The sequence below is a fragment of the Gobius niger genome (assembly GCF_951799975.1).
Source record: "Gobius niger genome assembly, chromosome: 12".
NCBI lineage: Eukaryota > Metazoa > Chordata > Actinopteri > Gobiiformes > Gobiidae > Gobius > Gobius niger.
In genome coordinates, this window is record NC_136863.1 from 14,476,717 (window position 1) to 14,499,565 (window position 22,849).

At 42.6% G+C, this 22,849-nt stretch overlaps 1 protein-coding gene across 1 annotated transcript in view; it reads left to right on the top strand.

The window, feature by feature from the left end:
* The window catches only part of hipk2 (homeodomain interacting protein kinase 2), an 84,665-nt gene that overhangs the window by 56,211 nt on the left and 5,605 nt on the right, over positions 1–22,849 (top strand). The window contains exons 3-9 of the mRNA XM_079568316.1: positions 7,562–7,685; positions 9,236–9,355; positions 10,173–10,259; positions 14,211–14,395; positions 14,482–14,644; positions 17,321–17,546; positions 19,270–19,391. Of these exons, the coding sequence (XP_079424442.1) occupies positions 7,562–7,685; positions 9,236–9,355; positions 10,173–10,259; positions 14,211–14,395; positions 14,482–14,644; positions 17,321–17,546; positions 19,270–19,391 (1,027 nt within the window). The remainder of the gene's footprint in view (positions 1–7,561; positions 7,686–9,235; positions 9,356–10,172; positions 10,260–14,210; positions 14,396–14,481; positions 14,645–17,320; positions 17,547–19,269; positions 19,392–22,849) is intronic.

Consider the following 22,849-nt stretch of genomic DNA (forward strand, 5'->3'; position numbering starts at 1 on the left):
ATTACTGCTGAGGAGGGTATTGCCGGCTATAAGAAAAGATTGCGTTCAGACATCCATTGACATCTGATAGCGCATACAAAAACGATTAGTACGGCGGTTTTTGCTGTTCCATATAAGAATGGCAGTGCAAACAAAGTCCTTTTCTTTCCTAATCAGAACATTGTCTACATTTGAAGCAGAACGAGCGAGTTTTGTCGGAGGTTCAGCCGACTCATATCTGCTCTCGGTCATCCTTGATTGACCTAAATGTGGGCCACAGAATGGGTCACAAGTCATCATTTAAAACGTCACGAGATCAGCTTAAGGATCCCGGTCTAACTGCGTCTCTGCGTTGTTCCCCCCGTAAAGTGTGTCGCTCTCAATGACATCTCTAATTCTTGTCAGGGGGAGAATGCGGCGTGACGGGCGGCATTAGGAGCGGATCCGGAGCTGCCGCCGCTGCGTGCGGGGGCAAACACAGTGACACTCGGGGTTTGTCGGGAAAGTCTCCTGATTTGAGTTTGACTATTCCCAGTGGACACAGGAGCATGTGTGCGGAGCATGGGGACCGTGTCTGTGCCTGTCAGAGGAGAACGGAGCAGCGGGAAGTGTGTTGGATATAATTGAGTGAGACTTAATAGAGTTAAGAATTCACTTTTCACAGGAATTTAGGTTCCGAACTTGTAAGATTTATTCAATAACTCATGCATGTGTATTTTTAAAGGTTGTCGACCTACAATAGCATCCAAACACGCAGTATACAAGTATCTGTGCCAGTCATTAGGAGGTTTCTGTCTGAAAAATCACTTCTCGAGTTGCATGAGAGCTCTACAAATAAACTTGCCTTGCCACACTTATTATTACATGCAAATGAGTTCTACATAATATCAGTAAATAATGAACTTTAATGTGAAAACCCTTTTTTACCCCCCTCATCTTACTGGGGAATATTTTGTCCCCTTGCCCTGCAGCCTGCGAGGAAGCAGCGCAGCCTGTGGGCACCCAGAATTCATGTCACACACAGCAGAATTTGATTAGGCAGGAGATGATATTACTGCCGGAGTGGTGGGAGAAAGGAAGAGCTAAACAAGAGATGGTTATTGAGAACTTGGGGGGGTTGTGCTGAAAGAGAAATTTGTTCTTAAAAATGCAAACGGACCTATTGCTGTGGGGGTTTTTCCAGCCTGTCTTTTGCAAATGTCGCCCCCATGTGCGCTTTGACTTGCCCGAGAAATAAGGAACTAGCCAGGCACAGCGGGACTTAGGACTGAAATGGGGCTGTGTATTTATTGAACTGTCCGGGCTATTGTCTACAAGCGCCACAATTCAAATTGATTTCTCTTTGGTTTTAGGTTGCCCTACAACCAACTGACCACACTGCCCATCGCTTTAGGCTCTAACCAACACAATGAAATTAATCGTTGTTGGACATGTTCTGGACTCAATCAAACGAATGGCAGAGAGTAGAGGACACAATAGAGTGACGTTGAAGGACAAGTAGTTATACGCAGCTTTATAAATGCCGCACAGAATAGCTCAAATAAAGGTCTTCGCATTTGGAACACGACACACTTTTATTTATTTTTTTCTTGAGGGTTTGGCCCCTCTACTCTGAGCTAACCCCTGCCATGGATTTTTACTGTGCGCTGCAGATTGTGTGACCTTTCTTTTTATTATATGTCAGCCATGGATGAAGCCAAGTGAAAGGTTTAGCTCTAACCAGCCGATCCGCCTCATAACTCCAATTTGCCCAAGTGATCAAGGACGGCCGCGGCACCTAATGCGTCCGGGCCTGTGTGTCTGAATGGTGGCGTGCGTGTGTGTATAGGACATGAGGCTGTCTCTATGGGGAAATGTCTTCTTCACACACGCGGCACTGCCAACTGGTTAAGCCGGTTGACTGAGTGATTGTGTGTTAGGATGTGTTAGCGTCCAATCCCAAAATCTACGCCCAGCTCTGGCCAGCTTGAAGCGTGACCCATATTTCCTCTAGGCTGGTCGACAGCAGAGCGAGGTCTGGATGTGTTATCCGCGTCATCCGGTGAGGTTAGTCGGCACAGGTCTTCTATCAAAAAAAAATGCAATATTCACCTGTCTTGGATATAGTTTTAACCCAGGACCAAAACAAGGCTAAAAATAGAAATACGTTAGGAAAATAAAGACTGAAACTGAACATTTTCGACTTGTTTGTTTTAGGCTGTGTTAGTAACGATGAGCACCAAATGCAAATGAGAAGATGACTCAAATACGCTGCCACATTATCGTCCCCTAAGTCTATTCACTTATGTTCAGTGGCTTGCCTGTCCCCTTTAGTTTCTACAGTTCATGTTCTGTTAAACTGTGGTTGCTGTGGAGTTGCAGAGGGTTCCAAAATTCATCTCCGTAATTCTTTAATCCTCTAAAGGTTTTCCAAATCGCATGGGGAATCAAGGCGGACGTGCCCCCTGGGTCGGGTCAGAGCCTGGCTAGAGGCGGCTGCTGCACCGGCCTAATGCTGTCTGACTGTCAGACCCACAGCGTCCTGCTAATAGGGCTGTGCAGACTGGAGGCTCCCTCATGGCATCTTCTCCATCTTTTTCTCCAGGCTGTCGCTGCACCAAGCATCACTTTATGACAGATAGCCATCATTTACCAATTGCAAATGCTCCCCGGCACTTCCTCCCCTTTGACAAGAGCGTCATGGGTGTGTGTGTGTGTGTGGGGGGGGGGCATCAGGTGTGGGTGTGCACTGATTAAGATGGCACCCAGCGCTCACCCCGCCTTCACCCCATCATCTTCCATTTTTTCTCATCTCCTGTCTGGTGCTTCTCCCCCAACACACACATCCCACATATAACCTTTGACCACTGGCTTCAGGTAATGGGGGGGTGGCTGCGGGTGCAAGGCATGTTGGGTAGTGGATACGAGCTGAATTACAGATTGAGGGATCATGCTGAAGAATAATGATATGGAATAATGTAGCCACGGGATAGCATAATCACCATTGCGGGACGGTATAGAAGCAGAGGATAGATTATAATGAAAGCCTGAGGAGCGCTGTGATGATCATTGTTTGTTTTTGGAGATTGCAAAAAGAAGAAAGAAAAAATATAAGTTATGTTCAGCGTCAGTGTGAAGTTGAAGGTTTTCTGTTGCAATGATTATACAGCGAACTGACCTGTGCGGTTTCAATAGAATAAAAGCTGCCTGTGTTTTATTGACATAAGCTGATGGCATGTGTGGGATTTCTGCTGTATCAGGTTTGCTGGCACTGATAGTGACAGTATGTGCAGCAGGTGCCGCAGTTACATACCAGAGATACAATGATGTTTGTCAACTCTCCCCTCAGCTGGACTGTATATTAGAAGCCAATATTTGGGGATTTTACAATATCGGCTACCGAAAATGATAGAAACTTTCCGTTTTTTGCATTGGAAAGAGCAAAGTCAGGGCTTTAAAACGAGTCACAATGAAAGTAGCTTCAAGTTTGTTAAACCCAAGTTTCAGTAAACCTCCGTCAATATTTTGAAGTGCAGAATCTGGAGAATTCAATCGATTTGTTAGTTTTAACCTCCACTTGATTTTTGATTGCCGCGCAAAATGCTGCGGCTAGTTACAATATGCTAATGCTAACGACAACTAAACAATGCTGGGAAACAAACTATGATTGGATCACCTAAAGTAATTTAAATAAAATCGGCCAGTGCTGAAGCGGCCAAAAATATCGGTCAAAAATATCTGCTGAGTATATCGGCATCGTCCAATTAGCATCCCAAAATATCGGCCTTAGAAAAACCCATATCGGTCGGCCTCTACTGTATATCATAGTTTTTTATTGAATCTCATTCTTTTCATTGTACTGAATTATTTAATAAGTAATGTTTTATCAGACTGGGATTTGCCCATGTGTCAGAGGAAAAGAGACTGGCCGAGGACCTTGAGCTGCACGAATGTTGCTCTTCCAGACATGACTTACTGTAAGGGCTGTAAAAGTTTGCCAAGCAGCACTCTCCCTATGTCTTTTCAATTCTTAGACCACTTGTAACATTCTGTGCCTATAAAAAAACAACATGCAGTTTCAAAGGTACAGTGGGACTAGGGAGCATCCAGTGTATACACATTTATTTTCTTTGCATTTCATTTTTAAACTTGTGCATAAGAGCAAAGGTTGTTACAATGACTGACTTCTGACTTCCTATGATATTTTATGGAGGTGAAATAGGTGAAATAACACGGTGACCTGACTTCATAGACGGATTCCCAGACTTGCATCCACATGTATTGCCATTGATCATGTGACTGACCTCTCTTTTTCCACATTAGTCCACGTGTGTTGCACAAGGCTAATAATGATGTCTGTGCGTCACAACGAGGGGGGAAATCAAAGCCATTATCATGTATGTGTGTATTTGTGCGTGTAAATGCTGCAGGGTTCCAAGGATCCATCAGTCTCCCGTCTGGAGCCAGCGAAGGGAAGGTCAGCCTGATGGATCCATCCTGACATGCTCACAGCCTGTGATGTCAGCCGGCCGTGCATGAGGGAGTGCACATGGGCTCATAGGCCAGCCAAACACAGGCACTGTTCACCAGAGCAGAGGGTGGACAGGCGAGTGGGGAGAGGGGAGGCTGAGCTGGCCTGGCCTTGGCGGCCCAGTTTGAGGACCTCCAAATGATAGTGTGGCGGGGATCTGCTGGCAAGACTGAAGGGAGGATGTACTGGCTGGGTGGACCAGACAGAGGTGCTGAGCGACTTAAGTATTCTGGCAGATATTACAATGTTGAGAATAAATCAACAGCAGCGACCTCTTGAGCACACATCACTTTTTGTTGCCCATATTTCATTACTTTTTGCAACATATTCAGTAAACCTTTTGAATTCTAAGCCCTTCTTTGTTTGATTCTTTCCTTACCAAGTTTTAGTTTATTGTTTGTGCATTTAAATAACTTCAGCTGGCATGCCAAGATAACATGATGGATGGTGGTTGACGCATGTTCAGGGATTGCTTTATTTTGCCTTGCTTTATTAATAAAAGTCAGCGTCAGTATGCTGTGATGATAATATTGTTTTGCCATATCACCCAGACACAGTGGATTGAAAGAGTAGGTTGGGGCAGCAGAAGAAAGGCTCCATTCATGAGTGGTGCCATCTCTGTCTCCCAAAGGACACCGAGGCTCATCACGGCCCGGGCCAGCTGGGAGGATGTCAGCTCACACACACTTCTCTGGCCCAATGTCCTTCTGTGTTTCTATGGAGCCCCAGTGCTGTCGGAGGCCCTCCCCTGAACACTGTGGCCTCTCACGTAACAGGGCCTATTGAGCTGCAGTGAAAGAGCCAGTGGTAATGCTGTGTGGTTTGTCTGCACACAGTCTGCACTGTACTGTATATGACATGTAGTCTGTGCTCCACCCCCGACAGCCCGGCCCGCCGACAGCAGGCCAGCTGGAGATGAGCGAGGTGGGGCGCAGCTTAAAGCCTGATAAATTGGCAGTGTCAGCCGAATGCACCACGCTCAGATGCTGTTTCCAAGGATTCAAACTGTGCTTTATGCAGCCATGTTGTTCTTATTTTTAATCTGTTTTGTCTTATAATTATAGCTGATACCAAAAGAACATTAGAGTTAAACACCCCGCTGCTTAAATGCTATATTTATCTCACAGTTCAGATATTCTTTTAGAGAGTCTTGTTTTAGCACTTCATGGGAAATGAGTTGGAAAAGTTTGTCATTTGCAGTGAAAGGACCTGCATCAGCAGCAGCTGTGGGCGCTTTGCAGAGACTGGTGCACTCCAAAATATTTGCATTTGTGGTTTTATATCATATGCAACAAATGTGTCTCCCTCTTCCTTCTTCACTTGTTCCCTTTCTTTTGCTTCAAAAGTCTAAGTAGAGCAGTGGACCATAACCCAGAAAGCATTGTGCAGAAATAGAGCTAAGCATTGCATAAACATCAGCAAATCCCACAGTCGAAGGCAAAGGGCAAAGTGGTCACCCGGCAGTCTTCTTCACCCACAACATTATCAAACAAACACGGAATCAACAAAGAATCTGTCATCTGTAGCATTCTTCAGGCTTATTACCAATCTATACCAACCTAGAGGGGGCTGATACCACCCTTATTTATTCTGAAAGGCTGCTTTTAACTTGTTCAATAGCCTAATCATTAGTTGCTGATTAAGCCTCTTGAGGAGTGAGGCGTAATGTCCTCAACACACAGCATGAAAAACTGAGAGCCCACACAAAACAGTAAACTATTGCACATGATGCTATTTTTTCCTATATATTCATGTTGATAATGGAACTGACTTAGCCCTGCCTCCGGGCGCAGGAGGAGAGACCCTGAGGTCCTGTAGTTGGTTTGTACCATGTCCTCTGGAGTCACGGTGGTTCGATTAAAGGACTTCCTGCGGCTTTCATCTGCACAATGGGCTTTGACGGGGAGACTTTCTTTTACTGCCGCCACAGCAGTCATGGCATCATAAAAGTCCCCCATAAAATCAGATAAGCTCAAGTTTGTAATACTTACTTTCCCGGCCACAGGCATTAGAGTGATAGAGTAATGCTGCCACCTATCACTGATAAAACAAAGGGTAAGGCACATGTTCTGAATAAAGTGCTACTCTTGATATTTCTTTGCATTATGTGGAAATGTTGTTCCCCTGCGGACAGACAATGCTGCTTTTTGCATGCAAAGAGCCGTCTGCCTTACATACTGAAGTGGTTTGATGGGCCTCCACATCTATTGTGTAATGAAATGCTATTCGTACTGCTGGCTAGTACAAGTCCTAAGATACTGTTGCTGGAGCTTGTTATCTTTTTCCATTGTGGCCTCTGAGACCTCAATATCCAGTCTGAGGCAACAATAACCTCATATTGGTGTATCTATGTGACAATATCTACACAGTTCTGTTTATGTACAAATCGTTTGCTTATTTTGAGATATCCATTGTACTGTGCTGTTTGTTGTGGCGTTTCTAGCATTAAAGAAATCCATATTAGGATCATGCTGACAAACTGTTACTAATTTATGGAAAGCTATGATTTGCTGACAGCCGCAGGCAGGCGATCCGGTGAAGAAGTCGGGAATATAAATAAAGAACTCAGAATCGCCGTTACTTTCACGAATGTTGTTTTAAGAGAGTGTTTGCCAATTTCTCCTTTCATAATTGTTTGACTGTGCACGCTATTGAAGTCAAGCCATTCATGTGGAAATAAATTTCCAGCTTTGGCGGGCTACTTTAAGTGATACATTGCTTGATAACCTTCAGACTAAAAGACTAATTAAATTGTCTGTGTCGATTAGAATTTGTTCGGCGCGAGTAGTGAGTGTGTGCATGCCGTCTAATTAAATCATATTGGCTTTTTAAAAACGTTGCTAGGATTTGTGGATGCTCTCCAGCTTACTCCTTCTACCGCAGTGTAAATAAGTCCTCCATCTGACCCCAGCATGCTATTACAGGCAGCACTTGTGAATTGAAAAGCAAAGTGAAAAGGTTTTTTTTTTTTTTAAATGCAAGGTTTTTACACCAGATAAAAGAAGATAAAAGAAGAGGTTGTGGCTGGTCTTGGTGTGATGTGTTTCTAAGTATGTTGTTTATCTTTTGCAGGGCTCCGGAGATCATCCTGGGCCTGCCGTTCTGTGAGGCCATCGACATGTGGTCCCTGGGCTGTGTGATCGCAGAGCTCTTCCTGGGATGGCCCCTTTACCCGGGAGCGTCGGAGTACGATCAGGTAAAACGGGCATCAAGTTGCTGAAATGGATCACGCGGGTTTGTTTTGGCTGGAATTGATTCTTTTGATGTAATGGTTTGTGTGAGGGATTAATATCACCAGTTTATGAGAACAGAAGTTTATCATATCATATTCATATTATCCAAATCTACTCCGTTAAAACACAGTGTCAGGTGGGCAAGTACAGTCCCGAAAAGAAAAAGAAGAAGAAGAAGAAAAAGAAAAAGAAGAAGAAAAAGAAGAAGAAGAAGAAGAGGAAGAAAAAGATAAAGAAGAAAAAAGAAGAAAAAGATAAAGAAGTAAAAGAAGAAGAAGAAGAAGAAGAAGAAGAAGAAGAAGAAAAAGAAAAAGAAGAAGCTGATATTGGTCTGCCCCTCAAGTTTGCATCCCTATTCACCTGTTGAGAAAACTGATTAAGAAATTTGCTCTTAAACTTTCCTTTCTTATTTGAAAATAAATACATACACACTTTGGGCAACTTTATTTGTACACAAGGCGCCTAGCCTGTGTTTGGGAGCGCTTTGGAGGAGGGTGGGCTGTTCCTCCAAACCCCCTGACAGCCCCTGATGATTCCCGCACAGCCTCTCTGTTTATCTCAACAGATGCCACACAGCCACTTGTCCAATTAGCGTAGCCCCTGTGCTCTAGAGCAGGACATTCCCCTCTCTCTATCACTCACACAGGGCGCAGTGGGAAAACCTTGAGCAAGTCGCACTCAATCAATGAACAAGCTTGCCTGAGTTTTCCATTTTATGAATGTCTTTAAACTTCACAGTGTCATATTTGCAAGTCTAAAATCAATCTCAAAGTCTTGAGCGGAGGTCAGCTTTTTTCTTTTTTTTTTATCTAGCAGTGCCATATTTTATCCAGAAAACCGTGAAGAAAAGTTATAATTTAAGAAGTCTGTGAATACTATTACCCAAAGAGCTCCACAGTGTTAAGAAGTATTAAGTATTACTTGCATCAATGGTTTGAGAGAAACACAATTCAGATTTTCTACATGTCCTTTACGTAAAGTAGAATTGATAATGATGCTATTTAAATGTTGTTAAATTGAACCAAGTGTGCTGTTGACCAAGACGATAATTGCAATTTCACACCTGCCCCCTGCTGGCCAGCCTTCACACCTGCGCAAGTAAACTGAGCAGGTGTGAAGACATCATCACACAGAACGTGAAATGCGAAGGGAAAATAATGCTTTGCAAAATATAAATAAATAAAATTTTTCGATTGTGCTAATTTTGTGTAATATTATTAGTGTAATAATCGAAATCGAAATCGAATTTCAATGAATTGCACAGCCCTACCTTCATTCATTATTTTGCAGTGACAGATGAACATTTGGTGGAAGAGACTGGAATGTAGCCCGCTGTAGTGTTTAGAATCAAATGTGTCCTTGTTTATTTCTTTTCTGTCTTGTTTTGATTTACTGGGCAAAAAATATTTATATGTGAATGATATGTACAACTTCTCTATTTCTAAGCAACTAACTATTCACATCCCTTCATCCTGCATACAACATGGTTTCAAATGTTGTTAATCTTTTGCAGATTCGGTACATCTCACAGACACAAGGCCTGCCTGCGGAGTACTTGCTAAGTGCCGGGACGAAGACAACCAGGTTCTTCAACAGAGAGTCAGAGTCCACGTATCCGCTCTGGAGATTAAAGGTTAGTCATAATAACAGAACATATAGAGGCTACATACAACCCATGGACCGCCTGCCAGGAAGATGCTCTCACAACGCTGACCCCGGTGCTTGCCCCAAACAAAGTGGAAGGCTAATAAGAGCAAAATGGATTTGTGTGAGCAGATTTGGAAAATGGAAGCCAAACCTGATAAAAATCCTCTCAGTTATAACCCCCTTTCGACTGACTGGATATATAGGCCACTCAATAAGTACGTCTGCCCCATCTTTTAGTATCTTACATTTTAGAATTGCCTATTTCCAGACAAGCAGAAACACAGACTGGTCCTGAAATGGTCTCTAAATGTTTTATGGTTGTATTCTGTATTTGCCATTTAACTTTGTAGACTGAAAGGCATATTTATAAAGCAAATTCCAACATATTTTTTTGATTTTATAGAATGATCAACAGTTTATTCTGCTCCATATACAGTATGTTCATATCCCATAGCGAAATTAGTTTGTTTTTTTAAACTCCTACATTAGAAACTGAAAGAGTTTGTTTCACACTATCTATATTAAAGTTGACATAGTATATAAACATAAGCATTTGGGGCATGGGACATAGTGGCTGACTATTAGCCGAATATGCAGTGCGGTAAGGTTGGCCTCGACACGCAGTCTCCCTGGCTGTTAGATGGATGTTTGTGCGCCACCCCAGGGTTCCTCAGAGGGCAAGCCGAGTCCTGCTGCACATCAACAGCAAGAGGATATAATGAGCCCAATGTAAATAGTGCCTTTCCAGAGGGGAAAGTGTGATGGGATTTGAGTGTAACATCTGCTTCTTGTCTCTCCTGTAGACTCCAGAGGACCACGAGGGCGAGACGGGGATCAAATCCAAGGAGGCCCGCAAGTACATCTTCAACTGCTTGGATGATATGGCCCAGGTACTGCGCGTACGACTACATCCACAAAGCACCACTGACCTATCAATGTGTTATTTGCCCCGTCCTTTGCAACTCTTGCATCTGCCTGTCTCTCCGAGTCCCAGGCCGGTATGAGCCATCACATCCCACGAATTAGCTATCAAATATTTGAAATCTGTTAAAATATTTATGCTGCCAAGGCCCTGATATCCAGATGCTAAGGCACAGTGCTGCCATATAGAATTTTATCCGGCAAAATGAAAGCAGCTGCTGCGGAAAAAAACTACCTCTGCTCTTCATCTCTCCTAATAAGTTACAGACAGGCAAGTTGAGGGTAGCATATGGCAAGGCTGGTTAACATATTAGATCTGTATTGTTTTTTTGACTCTGACATTTTATACATCTGCAGAACATGTCTCTTGCAGGCGTAGGTCATGTGGGTAGAAAAAGCACAATTTCCTGCTGACAGAGCAGTCAAAGAGACGGTGTCCTGACCAGTTTTGCACTTAGCTTTGCACTTTTGCAGGTGACAAGCAAGAGCTGTTTTTTTTCTTTTTCCTTAAAAAACAAACAGTTTTCTGGACACACAATTTAGATAGGCACACAAGGGCATCAGATGCTTCTGGTTTCATAAATGATTTATGTGAAAAGATAGTCAATCTTAAAGCAGTACTAAGTAACTTGTTTACCTTAATAAATCCTTTTCGTAGTTCCCCTTGGGGTAAGGGATAGCACGAGTGCTGATGGAATGATTGGAAGGTCTTTCATCACCCCCTGGTGTTTCTGACCAGAAAGCTATGCTTGCAACTTTCCCTGCTCCAACCCAGAGGCACATACACACTAATGGAATCATGAAGAAGAAGCTAGCAGGCTAACGGGCAATGCTAACTGTGGGCTAGCGCCACTTTCCCAGTATTTACAGCCAAGTTTGAGTGACAAAAAATATCTCCATCGTGTAATTGGGTTGTGGCACATTGTACAATATCCCTCTCTCCCTTTGTCTTTTCTGTCAGCGTAGTATTTACTTTCACAGACAATTAATGAGTAAGAAAAGGCAACATGCTACAACACCTGCAGTGGCCTCTAAGGGCATGAATTACTTAGTTCTGCTTTAAAACTTCTTTCGATATAGTAAGATTATTAACAAATTGTTGCGAACATTTCTTCTGACATATTTTTTCTTGATTGGTTAACTACATGGGGGAGGGTGTGTGTTCTGAACTGGCATGGGTGTTAACACATAAAGGACATAAACACTTCTTTATTCAATGACACCATCAGGCTAGTTAGAACATTTTTGTTCATTTCACAAAGTAGAAATTGTCCCATAGTTAGGATTTACACCAAAGTCTCCAGTGGCACAGTAGGAAGTAAACCTTTGCATAATGGTCAGTTCCCATGCACCCATGACATTTGGATAGGACATGTCCTACAATAACCTGACACGGACTCCTCGTCTTGTACACCAAATACTGGTGCATATGAGATTGCAAGGAAGCGATAGAGAAGTTATTTTCCCATGGCCTTCCCGTCTCTGCCTGGTGACATTATGTTCTCTGATGTTGCCCCGATAACTACGAGAGTGATAACAGGTACAACGGTAATCTTTTTGGATATGGCCACCCAGCCTATAGCACACCTATATATGCACCACACATATTTAGTGATGACGACAATTACGAGTGTTCGGTTTCGCACTGGGCCTCTGTCACGCCTGTCTGAGAATTCATGCTGTCTGATAGGACATGATACTATCGCTGCGCAGGTTTGTTGAACACACACACACATACATACACACACACACACACACACACACACACACACACACACACACACACACACACATACTAAGACACCAAGAGTTAACGAAACAACCTGCACTGCTATGATATCCCCTGGATCATCTCTATCTCCCACACATCCAAATCCACACCCTCTGTACCTCGCTCACTATGGAAGACATGGCGAGATACTGCAGCTCAACGCACTGAAGAACTGCCTATTTTTACCTCCCTATCCATCCAGATCATATAAACAAGTCAGTATTGTGGACATCTGCCTGTGCGTGTATAATGGATGATGTAGCTTGAAGGCCTTGGAAAATATCAGATGCCAGCAACAGATAATGAAGAGGCATTCCAGTCAAAAAAGCAGATTTAGTCGCAAGTGGATCTAATTTAGACTAGAGAAAACATGCATAGTACAGTAATCTCTTGTAAGGTCCAAAAAGCTGAGAAAACACATTCACTTTGATATGAAAAACCGTGTGTGGAGTGCAAGTCTTGCCAAGAGGAAAAGGAAAAGCGAATTAGGATTGAGTTCAGCTTTATATATACACTCCTTTATACTCCTTTCACCCACTGTTGCTTGAATTTGCGTAGTGTTTTATCGGCGGAGCTTTGTCCCCCTGCATCCTGTCGTGGCTAGTTTCGGCATTTCCCGAGGCAGGGGCCGATCTGTCCCACTGCTCGACATCTGCCGCTCCTGCCCCCCTCTCCGCTGTGGCATGTGAGCACTCCTCACAACACAGATGTGCAGCTATAAACAGCAGTTTACATGCAAGACGTGACGGACTGACCATATTATTAGCCGAGGAACATTTGCGTTTTCCCTGTAATTCTCTTAATTTGTTGAACACATTTTTTTTTATCTACTTGTGAAATGAATCAAGCCAAGGTCTGTGACGTGCTTATTCATGCACTGGGGGGAAAAGATGTGTTTTGTTTTTGTGCTTCTATAAGTTATTGTCCCTGTAGGGAATTTGTGATCTGTATTTGGCCCATCCTTCCAACTGGTGCGTTAAAGTCAGGAACAGTGCCTGGGAAAGTAATAACACTGGGGTGAAAAGTAACACAGTCAAATCAAGACTACCCCATAGGGACTAATAAAAGTTAGTTTTTTATTATTATTATTAATTTCAGGGTTTTTATCAATGAAAGTGCAATAAAATTATAGTAGATGACATTACCTAATAGAACAGAAATAATGCATGTCTAGCTGTTCCATCCAGGTCAAATTACATTCCTAATTGGCTGCCCATTGTGTCATATTTAACTAGAACTGAGACAATTGGACCAGTCCGATTTTCACGTGTGCGAGCCGAGCTGTCTCCATTTCCCAAAGTCATTTCTTCCGCCAGCCAGAGGACAGCATGATTATTTCTCACCCCTTTCTGCAGATTATTCTTTTTATCACAGTCGGCGGAGATGGCAAGCAGAGAGCGATGGCTACCAGGGCTGCATAACCTGCACAGAGAACGCGAATTGAATCAGATTCGGGCGTGTTGACTGGCAGCACATCTGATAGCCCCTGGAGCAGGCCTACAGATAAGCGCTGCGTCTTTATGAAAAACAGGCCCGCTCCCTGGTCATGACAGTCACAATAAACAAGGGCAGGCTGTCTGTGGCACCGTCCCCTGTCCCTTCTCACATCTCTGCCTCGCAATCTGCCTGTTCCCCCCCAAAAAAGCAGACTGGCTAAATCATGACCTTGTCCGACTTCCTTCATTCCTCACCATGACATGACGGCCCTAAGAGCCGGCACAATCTCAAATGTAGCGTCCTTCCTTTTCTATTCATTTCTGGAAGCCTATTTTTGTTTTGCATCCACCCATAACCTTTTTTTTTTTTTTAACCAAGGCTGTTTCCTAGAGCCTGTCTTCAAATTTATTTAGGTTAACTTGTCAGCTCTTTCAGAAGTGCACAGAAAAATGCTTCCTTTGTACAACTTGCCAATGGCAGCATTTATTGGCTTTGCGTTCTTTTTGTTTGTTTTCACATCTCAAGCATAGATAAAAATCTCTGCGAAGGCGCCGGGGAAATATTTCAAGCAGAGATCTGAATACCAATGTTTTTAATGTCACTAAGGGAGCAAGGTAATAGGTTCAGTGACACAGGAATATGGGGATGAGCTGTCAAACTTATCAAGATTTGTGTTTTTGTGTGCTAAAATGTCCTTTACATTTTGTTGCAGGTAAACATGTCGTCAGACCTTGAAGGCAGCGACATGCTTGCAGAGAAAGCCGACAGGAGGGAGTTCATCGACTTGTTGACCAAAATGCTCACCATTGACGCCGACAAGAGAATCACGCCTATTGAAACGCTCAACCATCCTTTTGTTACCATGTCCCATCTTCTCGACTTCCCGCACAGCACACAGTATGAGCCCAATCAGCCCTCTTCAGTCGTGTTTTGCGCTGAGCTAAAAAGGCTAAAGCTTTCTCTTCTCTTTGCCCTCTGTGCAGTGTCAAGTCCTGCTTCCAAAACATGGAAATCTGTAAGCGCCGCGTCAACATGTACGACACAGTCAACCAGAGCAAGACTCCGTTCATCACCCACGTGGCGCCCAGCACCTCCACCAACCTCACCATGACATTCAACAACCAGCTAAACACTGTGCACAGCCAGGTACTAACAAATCAACACATTTTCCAAAGCTACCGATGTAAACTTGATAGCGTTATTACTTAAATCTTATAAACATACCTTCCAAATACCACTAGACCCAGATCAAGATCGAATCAGGACTTAAAGAAGTATTAGGTAACTCATGCCCCATAAGTGCCCCTGCAGGCGTCGTAGCATGTTGTGTTTTTTTTACTCATTAATAGTCTGTGACAGTAAATACTACACTGACAGGAAAGACAAAGGGAGAGAGGGATATTGTACATCCAATTACACAATGGAGATATTTTTTTGTCACTCAAACTTGGCTGTAAATACTGCTAAAGTGGCGCTAGCCCGCAGTGAGCTTTGCCCGTTAGCCTGTTAGCTTCTTCTTCGTGATTCAGTTAGATGAAAGACAAGGATTTTTTAAGGTAAACAAGTTACTTAGTACTGCTTTAACCTGGTCTAAAAAATAACCTACATTGAACCACAAAAAAATCAACCTAACTGTAATGCATTACTAAAGTCTAAAAGTGCAGATGACACACACCATAGTTTGAGAAAAACAAAAACAGAGTCCTCTTAGATAATTTTTGTTTTTGGTTGTGACAAGCCTTCTGATTGGCTGAGGACAGAGCCCATAATGCTGTACTTAAAGATGCAGCAGTGTTTGGATTGAAAAATGACTCACGCCTGTAGGCTGCTGAAACAAGGTATATGCAGAGAGAGTGTGTGAAATGCTGAAGTGTTGTCTGTTCTTGCTGACCATTTCCTTTTAAGACAGAAAAAGAATTCCACGCAGTCAAAGCCACCAGAGGGCTTCAGGGAAGTTACTGGTTTAGCATTGTCACAATCATTTTCATTCACAGTATATTTGTATTCTCTTTGAGACGTATCCTGTTTTTCCGTTCAGTGGTTCGAGTGGAACAAATTAACATATCCACTTCTGCACAGCAAAAATGGCATTGCTGTGTAAACCTTTAGAACCTTTAGATAGTTTAAATTGTTGGCACTTGTCATAGTCCTTAACCTTACTTAAAATGTGTCTATAAAGTGTGATTCTATAAGAAATCTGATGCAGTTAAGAATAAAATAGTATGTGTACACGTCTAATGTGACGACTATACTCAAAATGATAGTGTATTGACTCCCAGCTGTTTTGTATTGGAAAACTGTTGCATTCATTGAGCATAAATGTCCCATTGTGCGTCTCCAGTCACATCTCCCCTGCTCACAGGCGTCTGGCTTCCTGGCCACACGTTCACATGTGTGTGTCTGTCTGCTGCTCTGTCGTGGCCCCAGGTCCTGTGGGATTGTCACAAAGTGCTGATTGCACACATGACAAGGCTCACTTCCTGCTTGCCTTGCATTCTGGGAGCTTTCAGGCCTTAAGAATCCCTTTAGCAGTATAACGCCATGTCCTCCATCTCTTGCCGCTGTTCTGCGCCGCTTTCTCAGCCCTTCTTTCCTCACATTTTCCCTGGTTGTTATGGTGCAGGTTGTGGTCATTTTGAAAGCTGATGACGTTCACCATATATATCACAGTTTTCCAACTACTGCGCCTTTCCACTTAGTCAACATGTTTTTCTTTATCACTCACGATATAAGAATGGGCTTCCTACTGTGTAACATGCAACAAAACACCAATTTTGCCGGGGTTTAAATGGATTAACATTCCTTCTGCCTGTCTTTTCTGCTCGCTAACAAGACAGATTTAAGATAGTGATTTATTCATTCATTCATTTGCAAAGCCGGGATGCACCGTGTATTTTGTTGCTTCCATGCTGGTTTATGATGAATGCTACAGCCCTATATTGATTATGTTCCCTCCCTTGATGCTCATCGAACCCACTAAAGAGAGCAAATGAAAAATGAAAGTGCTTTCTGTGTTGTTGTTTTTTGCGTCTCTATCCTTCCATAGCTTAATGAAAGAAAACCAAAAATAGACAGTGTCACGGTGCAAATAGCGCTCCGACGCTGAGCAAACACCATCTCCTAAAAGCATTTGTTTGTATCTCGGATGTTCCCAGGCAGCCATCCGCATGTCTTATTAATGGCCGAAGCAAGCCGGAGTTACCTAAGCTTACATAATTATACAACCCCAGTGAAATATTACTCCTGTCAGCCATATCGATTCGCTGGTGAAATACTAAATCAGTGCATGAAATGTCAAAATGCTTGTTATTTTCACTTGTAATGATCCGTGAACATTTTCATTTAGACCAGCTCCTCAGGAATCTCCTACTGAATTCAGCATTCATCAGTTAAGCGTAAAATTAAGTGAGAGAAATTTCAGAGTGGTTTGTTACCGCTAAATTAGACACTTAAAGCCTGAAATGCGCGGTCATGTCCACAGAAGTGTGTTATTTTACTGCGGGAAAATAGGCCTCCTTGTGGGTCCTCGGTGGCATTTTCCACATTGACACGTCATTATAGTGGGATTTGAACATGATTGCAACCCCCTCCTCATCCTCCCAGTTCCCTAATTAAATCAACAATCTGCATATTTCGGATTCGAATCAGTCGCCTTTATTCTGCCATCAGCTTTCATCAGAGAGAGATTATCATTACAACCCATTTTCTTTGAACCACTGTGCATGTGTGTGCGTGTGTGTGTGTGTTTTTCCTCTCCATTTCCCTTCTCATGCCGGCACCCTTATGATTTTATTTTTATTTTTGGTTCCGTCATTCCTTTAGGCCACCACCTTGGCTCCCTCCTCCACCAACAATGCCACCCTTTCCTTTGCCAGTCCCGATGTCTCCATACTAAACTACCAATCTGCACTCTACCAGCCCTCCGCGGCGTCCATGGCGGCGGTGGCCCAGAGGAGCATGCCCCTGCAGCCGGCCGCTCCTCCGCTCTGCGCCGCGCGGCCTGACCCCTTCCAGCAGGCGCTCATCGTCTGCCCACCTGCCTTCCAAGGTACAGACTACGCCACAAGCACACACAACTAGCAATATAGTGTTTCCAGTGTTTCTGGACTGGAATAACTTTTTTTTGCTTTGTTTTGCATCTTAACTTGACCCCTATTCGAATTCAACAATCTTTCTCAATTTGTTCTCTTTAACCTCTTTAACCTTACCTGAGCCATGCACATTTTCTGCAGTTCAGCTTCGCCCAAATCTAAAAGCTTCTTGGAAAAAAAAAGGGATGAAAACAAGGATGAAATCGCAACAAGAAAGTGGCAAAAGAGCGACAAAAATATGACTAAAGAGTGATGAAAAAGCAATATGAAATCCCCGAAAAAATGATGAAAAAGTGACAAAAACATGACAAAAAAAGTTGCAAAAATGCAATGAATACTGATGAACACACTACAAAAAAACCTACAAAAACACAACAAAAAGTTGATAAAAAAAAACATGACAAAAACGCTTAAAAATGTTCAATGTGAAAAAAAGTTAGCATTGGTTATGCAGGTCTTAGTTTTCAAAAGAGGCGTTACACTGGTTATCGAGAAGTTTTCCGATTTGGGTAAAGCCGAACTGGAGAAAATGCGCTTGGTTCAGACGAGGGGTAATAGGTTAATATCGCTAGCCACATAGCATAATTGCCTAAGCCATTTTGTATTGTTACATTGGCAATAGGAGAAATGTGAGAATGTGTTTCCTAAAAAACGTCTTTTTTCATGTTTTTCGAAAACAGTGGAGAAATTTGTTTGCAATTATGCTACGTGGCTAACGATATGTTATATTAACTGACAGATCACACAGTAGCTGCGCTTTTTTCAGTTTGTTGCAAAGACTGAATAGAGCCATGAGGAGAAAATACATTGCTGTGCATTTCATTAGAACATACAGTATGTAACAAGTGGGAATGGGACTATAAACAAAATGATCTAGATTCCCCCATGTTGACTCATTTTAACTGTGCATCCATGGACATCAGAGCAGTGCTCTCAGTTCTATCCTTGGAGTATGAAACTCTGTACAAAAAAAAAACAACGTTTTATTTTCAACTTTTCTTCGTAAAATTGCCACTATCTAATTCATTTTAACCCTGTGCCAAAATAAAATGGAATTTAATCAATGACATGACCCTGTTGAAAGAATGTTATTAAAATCTCTCAGTTGGCCCCCTAAAATCCCCCCCCCCCCCAGTCTACTTTGTATTACACTGAGGTCAGTCAGGCTTTTGTGTCTATACTAATCCCAAACTGGACCAAAATAAGTTTACAATAGAGTTTTTATTGCCAACCTCAACATAGTGGGGGAATTAATTCTTTAAAATATGTACACACCATGTGAATGAAGCAAAACTAAAGCCCTGGAAGCAAAATGCTGATGAAAAGTGATTGAAAACCTCATTTAAATTAATTTGCTTTTCATCTTTTGTGCCTTTTAATCTAAAGGCCAAAGAGCTTTAAGGCATTATGCTAGTGTTCATCTCCAGTTTAACATGCTGCGCAAATCTGTTCAGGTCTGTTTTGTACACTATTACCATGACTACTATATTGCTATATTTGAACGCTGGTCGGATGAGTAAATATATTTGGACAAGTACGTACAACACATACGTTGCTCTGACCTATCTTCAGCTTTTTAATTCTGCACAAAGCGCCGCCACGTTGTGTGAAAGTGACAGATGTTGAGGCCATTGCTGTTGACTTTATCTCCGCGCCTGTGCTTTTTATTTACACATCCAGGGTTGCAGGCGTCCCCTTCCAAGCACACCAGTTACTCGGTGCGGATGGAGAACGCTGTTCCCATAGTGACGCAGGCCCCCGGTGCACAGCCTCTCCAGATCCAACCTGGCCTCCTCACGCAGGTAGGCAAAAGTGAAGATGTCGACAATGGCAGTCAGAAGAAAAAATACGTTCCAAAATAAGGTTCCATCTCTGCGAGCTTTACCGAGAATAGCATCTATCGACGGATGCTGGAAATCGCTCGGCGTTGGTGACCTTGCCCTCACTGGCAGCTGTTGTATCCTGAGTGCATACAGGGCTGAGCTCTCATGTGCATTACATCCTGGTTCTGTCTCACCCCTCCTCCTTGTGTCTCCAGGCGGGATGCACACAAAAAGCGGAATATTTTTTACTGCTGAATATTATGTAAATTTATTATAAGTTCAATGTTATCTCAATAATGTGTAGCTATACTAGATAGTAAATAGAACCGATCATCAATCACGTTCAATCACGTATTTTTAAATGGAGCATTGTATAATTCATTTATTTGACTTAGCTTGACAGAATGTGTTTGGGGTAGGGGAGACTGGGGCTATTTGTCACGCGGGGTAATTTGTAACATTGCTTTTTATAGCCACACTAGAGGGCGCTGTACGCTGGTACATATATATATATATATATATATTATGTGTATTGGTACTCTTCTTCTCTTCCAATTATAATTTTCTCATTTTGACTGAAGACCAGGACACATTTGAATTGTTTTTATGCCTTTTCCCAAACTTTAATGTTTGGGTTGTTTCTGTAGTGAGAGTTTTCCTTTAGTTAGTGCCTTAAACCAAAGACACCGATCTGAAAGACAGAGATGTTAGCCTTAGATGTTACTTGCTAAATGCTAAGTTAGCTAGCTTACATTGTTGGTAAAGTGGACACTCAGGGTTATTTGTCACAAATACTGAGGGGCCATTTGTCACATGGTATGACATGGTGGGACATTTTTTTCTTTTGTGTCTAACATGTTTTTATGATCACTTTATTTTAACATAAGCTTTAATTGAGGCCGTATGTCTGGGTCATTTTATTGAATTTGTACATGTTGCACCTCATAGAGCATTTTGCAAAAAGAAATCAACAGTTGTTCAAATCAGTGTCATGAACACATCTGGCATTACGGCTGTTTTAAAACATATTCTGTCCTTTTATCTCAAAAAGCAAAAAAGTTATAAAGGTTTATCAAATTTCAAGATAGCATAATAAAAACTACCCCATGCCTTGTGACAACTTGCCCCGTACATTGTCACAGTTGATTGTGTTGTATTTGACAGTTAAAAATGATTTATTGCAATATGATAGATAAAGAGAGCATGAGTCTACTTCAAGTCAAGGGTTCAAGCTTTCATTTACAAATAGCCCCGATCTCCCCTACAACTTTGACAACAAATTGAGTTGCTCTTTTTTTGTTATTGCGGGGTTTAGACTTGACTGTGTCGTAGCTTTTACCTGTTATAGGGACCACTTCAAGTCTTTGCCACCAATGTACAGATCGTGTAAGTGATCTTGTAAGTAATATGGACTGAGTGAGCGCCACTCTCCTCCTCAGACACGCAGATTACAGACTCCCTCTGTCACCTCCTTCCCTATGGAAATTTCCATGAAGGCTTTAAATATCCCACAGAATCTAGGGAGTTTTGAAGCGCTCCCTTATCTCTACTTAATCATGCAGTAGGCAGGCGAGCAGAGGAGCCGTGAAGCACTGTGGGTAAAGGTGTGTGCGTGAATGTGTGTCTTTTGTTTCGATGCTGGCTTAATCTGTCAGATACCAAATGGTGATTAGCTCTAGGGCTGTGCACAAGTCAGGCGCTCCAAATTACAGGCCTCAGAGGATGCTGAGAGGTCAGGGGGAAAGCAGATGAGGTACAGCATGACCGACAAAATTACCAAATTCAACCTTAGACGTAAAAGATAAAAATCAAGTGTGTACAAATGGGCTTTTTTTTTTACAAACATGTGGCTGTAAGATCTTGGTCCAATCTCTTAAAGTTAAGGAATGTTGTCAAAAAGAAATCACAGCACGATTCAAGACAGTGATCCAGATTCAAACCAACAACAAAGCAACATCATACAACTGTATAATCATCTTAACTTGTATTTAGTGGCTTGTAATTCAGTGTTTAGTTTTGTGTATCTAATGATTTCTTGTATAATCTGTGAGATGTCTGTTTCCTTCTTAAGTGGAAATGGGTTTACTTGCCACATCACTTTTAAACATTTTAAATTGTAGCCTTCCTATCACATTGTTTGTTATTGTAATGTTGTGTGCATTGTCCATATCAATCAGCGCAGTGGGACTCCCCTGGCAGTCCAAATGGTAATAGTGCGTAAATAAAGCCCGTTGTTGTAAATAGCTGTCTCTGCAGGTGTGCGCTGTAAGCCCTGTCAGTGCACATGTTAAACAAAGGCCGACATTAGTTAACGTAAGCAGATGGTTTACATAGGGCAGTGAGCAGCACAGCTAATAACAGGGTATGCAAGGAGTGTGTTTTTCTCCATGTTTATTCCTCCACTGTGGGAGGTCTTTTGCGCTTCGAGCTTGCTTAAGTACTTGCTTGGCTCCGTTGCCTCCTCCCCACCTGTGCCTTCACTTCTCTGTTCTCTGTCATTCACACACCTATTGCCCAGTGCAGACCCATGCAATGAGTCCAGCCTGGGGGGAGAGGTTGAAACAAGAGGTGTGGGGGGGGGGAGAGAGGCTAGCAAGGCCTTTATCCAGCGCAGGAATGCAGAAAATGTGGAAACAATTGAGGAGTGAGAGCTCGGGCTTTTTCATAGCCACTAGGTGACAAAGAGAGTTTTTTTGCCCTGAGAGAATGGGAGGCGGCGAGGCCAACTGATAGCAATGGTGGGCCTAGAGGAAGAAAAAGAATACACTGCCCCTTTAACTGGGTTACAATTTGAGGGCAGACAGGCGGCTTACACAATGCAGACACCACCAGGCCAAGTCGAGTGCCAGGAATGGAGATAAAGCAGGCAGCAGTGGAAGAAGGAGGAGGAGATGGATGGATGGATGAATTAGAGACTCAGCTTATTGATAAAAGGGTCATGGATGTGGTCTGCGATGTAAAGAGCATCTCCTTGCTCCAGAATGTTCCATTAGAGTCATGTCATGAGCGCACAGACGAGGCCGCGCAGTTGGCCTGCAGATGCCCCCCCGCAGCACATCAACGACCAGACCGCACAAGACTGGAGCCTCCACAGGCTCACAGCCACACACTGCGTTCTGTGGGAGTGAACTAGAAAACTGTAGCTGACATGGAAGCGAAGGGAAAGACTAAAAACATGCAACTTACCATTTTGTCATCTTTATTCGGTTATTTATACTTACAATTATGACAGCACTATTAGGCAAAATTGTACAGTTGAAACTATATAAAAAATAAGTATTTACTTTTTTTAGAAGATCAAGTTTCAAAGTATGATCTTAAAATTTAAGGACATGGCGCAATATCTTCCACTCCCTTTTCTTTAGGATTAGCTTTTTATTGTATTTTTATCATCATGTGCTTCTGTTTTTTTAAATGCGTTTGTGTGGCCGCACATA